Here is a 10845-nt window from a genome sequence, read left to right on the forward strand (position 1 = left end):
GGGACAGACAAGGTAATCCTTTGCATTTGCCACTGGGAAACTCCTTGAGGGGTATCTCATATGCCCTCATGACAAATTCGGTTCAGTCCTTTCCTACCATCATGGAGGAAACCCCTTCCCAGAGCAATTAAAGAACTTAATTCCTATTGTAAAAAACCATACTGCTCTGGATGATAGAACAGCTACAGCAGAGAGAACAAAAATTCAGGAGAAACCATAAATCAAAATTGATAAAGATGCCGGGCGGTGGTGGCGCACGCCTTTAATCCCAGCACTTGGGAGGCAGAGCAGGCGGATCTCTGTGAGTTCGAGGCCAGCCTGGGCTACCAAGTGAGTTCCAGGAAAGGCGCAAAGCTACACAGAGAAACCCTGTCTCGAAAAACCAAAAAAAAAAAAAAAAAATTGATAAAGATTAGATTTGGAAACTCCCCGAAGTTAGGGTTGGGGAAGGGTTTTGTTTTGTCTTTCAGGAAAATAAAGGCCAAGGAATTTGAACACTGAACAAATAAGACATCTAAAGAAAAAGGACAAATCATCCGGAAAAAAATCCAACAAAAAAGATTTTCTGCAGTGAACTATGACCACACCTCACAGTGAGCTTTGAAGTCTTTGAAAAGATGATACGATCCCACAAGGATGACCCCACATGGACAATGATAATGACACCAAGCTGACAAACACAACCCAAAGATCAGCTTTGGACTACAAACTGCTCAGGACAATTGGGGGCGGGGGGAGGTGGAGGGGACTGGGGAAGGGGAGGGCGGGGGAACAGGGGTTGGTGTGCAAAATGAAAAAAAAATTTAAAGAAAGGAGAAAGAGCTAAAATTAAATAAAAACTAAAAGAAAAAAAAAATCTCCTGCCTCAGCCTCCTGAGTATAGGGGCTACTGTGGCATGCTGACTGGCATGGACAGGTAGGATTTTAACAGACAGTACCTTGACCCTTCATATTGAGTAATTACAATGTCACAACTTACCTTGGGGGGTGACTCACTGTGCAACAAAAGCTGGACCATTAGCCCAGTGGGAGGGGCTTTGCTTGTTACAGATGAGGACACAGGACCATGTCTGAGTATACACAAACCTGTCTGCAAGGTTCCTCCTCGACACAGTCCTGTAGAGTGGTGGCTTCACCTGGGATCCCAAGTTGAGCCTCTTACCTGCTTCCCAGGGACTAAGTGCTGGTGGTTGGCAGGTGCCCAACAATTGCTGCCTTGAGCAAACCCCATGCTAGTATTCAGCTGCCATGGGAACAGGCAAGTGGCAACTATCAGGCCTGGAATTTCCCTTCTCCAGCCTTTCCTGCTTCAAGTTTGTACAAGGAATTTGGGGAAGAAAATGGATACATATTTGCCTGCACTAGTTAGCTTTTAGTGGCAGTGACAAAATGCCAGAGACAAACAGCTGAAGGGCACGGGGTTAATTCTGGCTCATGGCTTCAGCCTTGGTGTTGGCCCTATAGCAAATCTGAACATTATGGTATGGGCCCACGCCCAGGGACCTACTTTCTCCTATTAAGCCTGCCTCACAAATGAGCAGCAGTTGCGGGCCAAGCCTTTACCATGAGCCTGGGTCATTCTGGATACTGCCTCCCAAAAGGAGGCCCAGATCAAAGCTGAGGAACCAAGGGATGATGAGGCAGGAGGTTTCAGCTAAGACTAAAGCCACTGCTGAGATGGTAAGTGTTAGAAATGCCCCACAAGGTATGGTGGGGGTGCCCCCTGTAATGCCAGCTGTTTGGAGGTTAGGCTAGAGACCACTAGAATCCTGAAATTTTAGGTCAGTCGAGGCAACACAGAGACACCATCTCAAAAAAATCAAGAAACAACAAAAACAGCTACATCACATTACCCATCATGCATTATGACCTGTGTTTCACTCCCAGGTCTGCATAAACCATGCACAGTGGCTGGCACATGTCTATCACATACCAGAGAGAGAAAAATCAGAAGTTCAAGGTCATCCTCAGCATATTTGAGGTCAGCCTGGTCTACTTGAGACCCTCAAAACAAATAAACAAAACCAAGTCTACAAAAAAAAAAAAAAAAAAAAAGAATCCTGGTAAATATTAACATTATTCTTCTTTATTTTTATTTATTTTATTTTTTAAAGTTTTTTGAGACAGAGTTCATCTCTGTAGCCCTGGCTGTCCTGGAACTCGCTCTGTAGATCAGGCTGGCCTTGATGTCACAGAGATCCGCCTGCCTCTGCCTCCCGAGTGCTGGGATCAAAGGTGTGCGCCACCACCACCCAGCTTAACATTATCATTTCACTGTACTGTAATTATACATTTTATCTAAATTGTTCTACTTCTGAGATTTAGTAAGACAAGTCTGAAGGAGTGTCAGAGCCCATACCTTTTAAATTCATCATGTTCATTTTTGAGAGGGGGTCTCCTTAAGTATCCCCGGGTAGCCTGGAACTCACTATATAGATCAGTCTTGACCTCACTCTGGGAGAAATCCTCCTGTCTCAGTCCCCTGAATGCTGGAATTAACAAGTGTGCATATCCGTATCCACCCATTCTGTCACAGGTAGAAGGGTTTCAGAAATTATTGAGGTCCATCCTCTTTAGTTTCCTTCCCAGGGGCCCAGAAGACACACTACTAACAGCAAGAATAATCTGAGGGAAAGGAGCTCTTTTGTCCATCCTCTTTATTCCTCTGAGATTAAATTCTATCTACACAGCTTCAATTCTGTTCTTATACTCAGCTCCTCTCTGTCCTTTCTCCTCCTGTCCTCTCATAACTCTAACTCTTTTCTGTCTCCGTCCTCATCTTCATCCTCATTCTTCTCCATCGTGGTTCCTTTCCCTTCCTCTCCCAGAACTGGTCTCAGACCTACCAGCAGCCCGACTCTTAACAACAGAATGCAAGACTTCTACTTCATATTTCTGCTTCAGCCTGTAGCAGAAGATTGAAGGGTGAGGCTCCATCAGGACATGGTGGGGGGACCCTTGCCAGGCAGTGTCAGACACTCCCACATCTATGCTCTCTGGAGCCTCAGCTCCTGGTTCCACCCTTTCTCATGGGTCCTGAGGCAGCATGGAGGGAGCAGGTGTTGAGCAGTAGAGGAGACAGTCTGAGGTTCATTCCTGGCTGAAGCCAGGCCAGATGCCTGCTTTATTTAGACAGGAAGAGCTGCTGTAGGACTCAGCCCAGCCAGCCTTTCCTCATCATGAAGGTGACAGGGAGCAGGGCTGCAATCTAGAAGACTGTGTGGGTGGAGGTCAGAGGAAAGACCCACTGAGTCAGCATAAGGCAAGGAATGGCCAGGGTGTGAACCCAAGAGGTGGCGGGAAGGCCCTTGGCAGCCTGAGCCAGGACAGTCTATCTGAAGTAGTTGGGACACTCGTGGGCGACCAGGTTCCAGGCTTGGTCAAAGGCCTCCACGACAGCCGGTTCCAGGGGCCCTTCCTCAGTGGCAGCCAAGTTCTGCTCCAGCTGCTCCAGGCTGGACATGCCCAAGATGACTGCATCCCCTTGGGTGCCCTGCAAAGGGAGACAGCCCGATCTCAGCACCTTTCTGCTACTTGGTGGTTCCTGTTGTACATGCCCCTCCTTGCCTGTCCCCTCGTAAGTTCCGGGATCTTTGTGTATATCTGTCCTGAACATCCAGGAAGGTCTGAAGGGGTCTTTGACAGCTCAATGTATGTGACTCCACTCTTGCCCCTTGTCACAGGAGCTCTTCCCTGGGGAGACTTAAGTAAAAACCCACCCTCTCTTTATAAGACACTTGCCTCGTGCCTGCCTGGCAAGCACTTTATACACCAAATGACCTCTCTAGCTCTGGAAGAAGTACTCTCTCTAGAAATAACTTAAAGGCAACTGTGGATCCCCTAAAGGGGCAGAAAATGAGTTCCTGGTGCTGGGCTACCTGGAGCTGTGAGTGGTGGTACATCCAGCGCAGGGCAGCAGAGGTCATGCTGGGGGCGCTGCTGCCATAGGTGGTCTGCAAGGCCTTTTCTACCAGGGCGATGGCCTCGAAGTGGTGTTCCTTCCAGAAGCTGAGTGGGGAGAGTGGCCAGGGGTGAGAATCTTGGGTCACACTGGGGACTAAAGCCAGAGCCTATTAAGACACTGCTCCCACCCAATCTGTAGCATGGAAAGGAGGTCTCTCTCTCCCTGGGAGTAGACCTCCTCCTTTACAGGGCTTAAGAAGCTCCTGGATTGCCCATTTGCTCCCTAGATGCCTCACTGGTAACTCCTAGACCTGTCTACCATCCGCCTAGTACAACAGAGAAGCTGCTGTAAACCCAGACTTAGCGCTGGCCGCCCAAGCCTCTACCCAAGGCTCCCTCCTGGCAGGGCACTTCTCAGAGTAGCAATGGCTTATGTGACCACAAGGTCTGGGGGTGGGGGTGGGGTTTCCTCACTTTCTTACAGAGGTAGAAGAAAAAGAGAAACCTTAGGATTTGCTATTTCTTATAAGAATCACAGCTGGGCAGTGGAGGTGCACGCCTTTAATCCCAGCACTCAGCAGAGGCAGGTGGATCTCTGTGAGTTCAAGGCCAGCCTGGGCTACAAAGCAAAGCAGATGCCAGGATAACCAGAGCTGTTGCACAGGGAAACCTTGTCTAGAAAAACCACGAAAAATAAAAAAAAAGGAATCAAGAAATGGGGGGGGGGGGGGCAGTAGGAGGTTTTATCCCCGGGAGCACAGCTAAGAACTTCAGTTAGATAAAGTCCCACCCCCACCCATCCTGACGCAGAGAAGCCCAGCTCACCGGTTCCTGTAGGTCTCAGCCCAGCTATTCCCAAAGAAGCGGCCCACGGGCTGCTTGCCATCCTTGTCCTCGTACTTGTATTTGCCCGTCAGGAGGCCCCCTGTGGGAGGGGTGGCCACAGTCAGACCCTGGCCCAGACTCCGCCCAGAGGCTGCCTGGTCCCACCCAGCCCTGAACTGGAGAGCAGGAGGAGCCTGGAAAGGGCATCAATAGGGCAGTAATCCAGAGTTGGGCTTGACATGCCCACCCACCTACAGGGCCTGTCCCCATGGCAGCCCATACCAGCCAAGGGGTTGTAGGCGTAGAACCTCAATCCAAAGTGTCTGAGGCAGGGGAGGAGCTCCTTCTCCACCTGCCGGGTGGTGGCGTTGTACATGCCCTGCAGGGAAGGAGAGGGGCTTGTTGCAAAGTGTGGATGTATCAAGGAGAGGGACCCAGCTTTCTTCTTTTTAAAAATAATCTATTTTGGAAGCCTGTCTTTTTTAGACTAGGTCTTGGTAAATTGGCCAGGCTGTTCTTAAACTCCTGGGCTCAAGTGATCCCCCTGCCTAAACCTCCCCAGTAGCTGGGGCTGGGGGCCTGTACCCTGTGCCTGCTAGTCCTCCACTTATTACTTATTTTTGTGTGTCTGTAGGTATGTGTTGTAGATGTGTATGGGTGCAGAGGCCACAGGAGGATGTTGGGGGTCCTGCTGTACCAGTTTCTGCCTTATTCCTGAGACAGGGCCTCTCACCGAATCTGGAGCTGGGTGGGCACCGAGCAAGTCCCAATGATTCCCTTGTCTTTCATAGCACTAGGTAACAGGTGCACACAACCATGTCTGGCTGTGTGTGTGAACTGGGCAATCACACCTGGCTGTGTGTGTGAACTGGGCAATCACTCCTGGCTGTATGTGTGAACTGGGCAATCACTCCTGGCTGTGTGTGTGAACCGGGGGATGAGAATCCAGGTCCTCATGGTTGCACACCCAGTGTTTTCACCTGTTAAACCTGGTTTCTGTTTTTTGAAATAGTCTTGCTCTGTAGCCCAGGCTCACCTTGAACTCACAGTGATCCTCCTGCCTCAGACATCCATGTGTGCACCTGTATGTATGCCCAGATTTGAAATTTTCTGCTTTGAAAACTCTAAATCTAAACCTTCCCAGGTTCAATTATTTCAAATCTCACCTGGAGGGCACGGGGACTAAATAATACTTTTTTCTTAAATTCTAGAGATTGTAGTATGGAGTAGGGTTCAGAGTGCTGGGCACAGGGAGGGGAAACTGGCCTGGGTTATCAATCTAGAGATATCTCTAGGCCTCCTTTATGGGCTGGATGCTGAAATCACAACTACTCAAAAGTTTAGCAAATTCTCTGCTTCCAAGAGATGCAATAATAAAATTAAAAAGATAGACAGCAGGCTGAGGTGTATAAGCATGTATCAGGTCTTAGATTCAATCTCCAGTACCACAAAGGAAACACACACACAATAACAAAAATCCACGGAGAAATGCAGTAAAGGTGGGCTCTGAGATGAAGGAGGTACTCAAGGTGGCTCAGTGGATGAAGATGGCTTTCAGAGACTGGAGGCCCTGAGGGCATGTGGGGAGGGGATTCCCAGGAAAGGGCCTTCTAGGTCAAAGGTGAGTACTTCTTCTAGGATGTGGGGAGGTATGTTCTAGGCTGCAATGCAGGATGGGAGGAAGGGATCAAGATGTGTGTGCTCAGGCAGTAAGAAAGCGGGTGTACCATTGTGAGGCTGGTGAAAAACTAGGTGGTACCCACAGGCTTTGAGGAGGCTACTCTGGAGAGGTCTAAGGAGGGGTCTGAAGCACAAGATGACTTGGGATCAGCTGAGCTCTGAGGTCTGGGTAGCCCCAGCACACCACGTTCCCCTCACCTGGTACACGGTTGGCAGGATCCAGCCATTGCTCTTGCAGAGGGTACAGATCTCAGCCACCTCCCAGGAGGCATAGTTGGACAGGCCAAGCTCCACAAACTTGCCCTGCAGGGGAGAGGACTCATCTCAGGCCAGGGAACCAGGAAGGGAGAACCGACTGGGTGGCAATGGCATCTGTGCCCAGCTCTGCCCTGGGTGCCCAGCAAGCCTCACTGTCACAGCAGAGTCAGGATGAGAGGTATAAAGACCACCCCTCTGGGCTCAGGGGCCACCCTCACCTCCTGCTGCAGCTGGTGACAGGCACGAAGCGTCTCCTCTATTGGGGTACTGTGGTCAGGAGCGTGTAAATAGAAGAGGTCCACCCGGGGACACTGTAGCCGCTTCAGTGATGTCTCCAGCTGGGACCGGACACTGTCAGGCTTCAGTGACTTCCCATCCCAAGGGTTGGCCTTGGTGGCAATTTTCACTTGCAGGAAGATTATAATGATTAAGAAATGTATTAAAAGGCCAAGCATGTGCATGTCCTTAATCCCAGCACTCAGGAGGCAGAGCCAGGTGATCCTCTGTGAGGATCTGTGAGGCCAGCCTGGTCTACAGAGTTCTAGGACAGGCCAGGGCTACACAGTGAAATCCTGTCCCCAAAAAAACAAAACCCAAACAACAAGAACAAAAAGACTTATTAGAATTACCCACTGTCCATGTAAATGTAAATGTTCCTGGCTAAATTACTTAATTTGTTCACTATTTCCTAATCTGTAAATAAAGTGACAATAGAATTGTCCTCACATGGAGGGCACAGGGATTAAGTCATTTTTTTTTTTCCTCTTAAATTCTAGGTAGGGGCCTGGAAAGATGGCTCAGCTGTTCCCCCAGAGGTCCTAAATTCAATCCCAGCAACCACCTGATGGCTCACAACCATTTATAATGGAATCTGATGCCCTCTTCTGGCGTGCAGACATACATGCAGATAGAACACTCATATATATGAAATATGTAAGTAAATAAATCTTAAATTCTAGACAGTCTTAAAATCCTTCTGATTTTATATGGAGACAATCATGCTTTCTATGAACTAAGAGAGCTTTAAAAATAATTTTTAATTAAGATACAAAATAGGGTCAGGAGAACTGGCTCAGCAGTTAAAAGCACTTGTTGCTCTTGCAGGGGACCCAGGTTCGAGTCCCAGCACCCACAGGGCAGCTCACAACCATCCATCGCTTCAGTTCCGGAGCGTTCAACACTCTCTTTGGGCACAGGCTGTATGGTATATGGCCCACATCTATATATGCAGACAAAACATTTGTACACCCACAATAAAAAAAAAAAACATGGCCAGGCGGTGGTGGCGCACGCCTTTAATCCCAGCACTTGGGAGGCAGAGCCAGGCGGATCTCTGTGAGCCTGGGCTACCAAGTGAGTTCCAGGAAAGGCGCAAAGCTACACAGAGAAACCCTGTCTCCAAAACCAAAAAAAAAAAAAAAATCTTTAAAAGATTTAATTTTTTTTCAGTGAGCAAAGGACCTGAATAGAAATTAAAAGTTGGCTGGTAAGCTGTCTCAGTGGATAAAGGTGCCTGCCACACAAGGCTGCATTTTGAATGTTAAGACTATATATATCGCAGGGCAGGGGGGTATAGGATTTGAGACATGAGAAGAGTGCAGACTCCACTCCAAAGGTGCTCAAACACCATGCCATCTTTAGACTTGATGTTCCAAGTTTTGTCAGGATGATGAGCCCATCATTTCGCTCCCTCTAGCCATAAAATAGAGAAGGAACTCAGCGAGACAGGCCTGAAAGCAGGGAGACCACTAAGTACTATGTAAGAATTTATGCAACGGAGGCTGAAGAGATGGCTCGGTGGTTTAGAGCATTTATTGTTCTTGCAGAGGACTCAGGTCCGATTCCCAAAATCGCACATGACAGTCTCACAATCATCTGTAATTACAGTTCCAGGGTACCCAACCTTCTCTTCTCGCCTCTGTGGGCGCATATACAAGCAGGCAAAGCACAAATACAAATAAATTAACGAAGTATAAAAAAATATAAAAAAGTCAGTTAGTGGTGGTACATGCCTTTAATCCCTGGAGGCAGAGGTAGGTGAATCTCTGAGTTCGAGGCCAGCCTGGTCTACAAAGTAAGTTCTGGAACAGCCAAAGCTAAACCCTGTCTCGAAAAATCAAAATAAAACAAAACAACCCCCGCCCCCGCCCCAATTAGGGAAGAGATACAGGGACCTGAATATGTTCCTTGGCAGCAATCAATCTTTCAGCCCCCCAGAAGCCTGTACCTCCAATCCACTGCAGATGCTCCCCAGTCACCAACTCAGCACTGTTTCTTCCCAGAGAGGGAACCCCAACTACCTGGCCTGATGATGGACAGATGGATTCTGTGCACTGATACTTGCTTATGTGGACTCAGCAAGACAAAGGGGAGGCCTCTGATCTACCCACAGGATAGAGAAGACCACAGCATCTCCTGGCTACAACACCCACCCCCCAGGCCTTCTCATGTGAACTTCTGCCACAGGAATGACCTGAGGACTTTGGCCTCTAGTGAGTCAAGAGGGGGTTCCAGGACAGCCAGGACTACACAGAGACAGAGAAACCCTGTTTCTCAAAACCAAAAAGAAAGAGAAAGGGGGGCGAGGGAGGGAGGGGGAGAGAGGGAGAGAGGGAGAGGGGGAGAGGGGGAGAGGGGGAGAGAGAAAGAAAGAAAGAAAGAAAGAAAGAAAGAAAGAAAGAAAGAAAGAAAGAAAGAAAGAAAGAAAGAGAAAATCATTATAAACAAATCGGCCAGGTAAACTCTGCAGTGTTGGGCTTGAGAGATCGGCTTACTTATGCCCCTCCAGTTCTACCATGGTGAGTCTAAGGGGCCTTGGGGAGGACCACTGCACAGGAACTGGGAGGAGGAGTCTCGGGAAGGCAAAGAAGAGACCTCCCTATATATCAGGCACACTCCTAAGACCTCCAATGGTTTCAAGCAAATGAGGGACGGTTCCCCTCATCTTCCATCAAGGGACACATGCTACTGACCATCCTGCCCCATACATGTACTTTGCACTCTCAAGCTCCATCATGGAACAGCTAAGCCTTCAGCCTCCAGTGCCCCCTTTCTCTTGTTCTCTACCCAGCACAGTGCTACTTACACTGTTAAGGTCTAGCCTCAGTGCTCTATGAGCTTTGCTTACTGCTCTCCCCGGGGCCTCCACAAGCTACTCCCATCTGTGCTCCCCAGCAATCACGGCCTCAGTCTTCCACGAGGGATTGGAACTCCCTCTGTGGGTTAGTCACTCCCCACTGTAGCAGCCCCCGCTGCAAGACCGGGCACAGCGTGGATAGAAAGGCTGGAAGTGCCCTCTCCCCACGCTACCTTCGACCCCCGCCCCCTAGGGCCCTTGGCATTGCCACAGATCTCCTTGAGACGCACAGACACTGTCAGCTGCATAGGACAAAGTCTAGGAGATGACCAAAGACCGGAAAGAGAAACATGCTCCTGGAGCTTAGGGCTGGTGAGGGTAAGAGAGAAGGGCATAAGCACAAAGCCTGGTTGGGGGGAGGGGGCGGCTAAGAGCAAATAGAGAGTTGGGAAGCAGGGGTTGAGGTAGGAAGCAAGGGGCCAGAACAGGCTCGAGGTCACACTGGGGGAGCTTCCCAGCACCGGCCCCTGCAACTCCAGAAGCTTCAAAGGAGAGGCGGGACAAAGCTCAGTTCAGTAGTTCAGGACTACCGGTGCCTTAGGAGCTTGGGGTCCACACAGCTGTGGGTATGGGAGCTTACGAAGCTCCCGGGTGCAGACCCTGGGCGGTGCACTCCGGATGCGGGTACCAGCTCAGCTCTACTCGGTGCAGGGAGTGGGGGGCAGGTGTGGCGGTTACCTGTGCAGTCGCCGCTGCCCAGCCCAAGCCCCAGGCCGCCCAGAATGCTCTCGGACTGGCCGTCACAGTACATGAAGGCCGTGTCCAGTTCGCTGTGGCCGCGCTCCATGAAGGCGCGGACGGTCGCGGCACTGGCGCTCGCATCCATGCGGCGCCCCATCTCCATGGTGCCCAGAACCGTGGCGGGCCGGAGAGGGGCGCCCGAGGTGGCGCCGGGTGCCGGAGGCCGGGACATGGCGAGAGGACGCGCTACGGAAGGCCCGGAGCGACGCGCACAGCGAACCGCAGCGCGGCCCACGGCTCGAGACGCCGCGCGCAGCATGGAGACTGCGCCTGCGCGCCCGGGCGCCTGGGGCTCCGCCCAC

At 50.3% G+C, this 10845-nt stretch overlaps 1 protein-coding gene across 1 annotated transcript; it reads right to left on the reverse strand.

The window, feature by feature from the left end:
• Nucleotides 1–3084: 3084 nt before the first annotated feature.
• Nucleotides 3085–10817, reverse strand: LOC128097543 (aflatoxin B1 aldehyde reductase member 2). The gene is made up of 7 exons (XM_052718133.1): nt 10481–10817; nt 6885–7072; nt 6607–6711; nt 5011–5107; nt 4729–4828; nt 3879–4008; nt 3085–3493 (listed from the first exon to the last, which is right to left on the reverse strand). The coding sequence occupies exons 1-7, from the start codon at nt 10800–10802 to the stop codon at nt 3332–3334; spliced, it is 1104 nt and encodes a 367-aa protein (XP_052574093.1). The 5' UTR covers nt 10803–10817; the 3' UTR covers nt 3085–3331.
• Between the last annotated feature and the right edge of the window lie 28 nt (nt 10818–10845).

This window comes from Peromyscus californicus, unplaced genomic scaffold (genome assembly GCF_007827085.1).
Source record: "Peromyscus californicus insignis strain IS unplaced genomic scaffold, ASM782708v3 Scaffold_5__1_contigs__length_169319896, whole genome shotgun sequence".
Lineage (NCBI taxonomy): Eukaryota > Metazoa > Chordata > Mammalia > Rodentia > Cricetidae > Peromyscus > Peromyscus californicus.

Bases quoted from the DNA above. Each gene is read 5' to 3' on its own strand.
- LOC128097543 (XM_052718133.1), bottom strand. From the start codon at position 10,802: ATGCTGCGCGCGGCGTCTCGAGCCGTGGGCCGCGCTGCGGTTCGCTGT. The intron at 5,108-6,606 runs GTGAGGGGAACG...CCTTCCCTGCAG, and splicing joins TCCTGCCAACCGTGTACCAG to GGCATGTACAACGCCACCAC. The intron at 4,009-4,728 runs GTGAGCTGGGCT...CTCCCCACTCAG, and splicing joins GCTGAGACCTACAGGAACCG to CTTCTGGAAGGAACACCACT.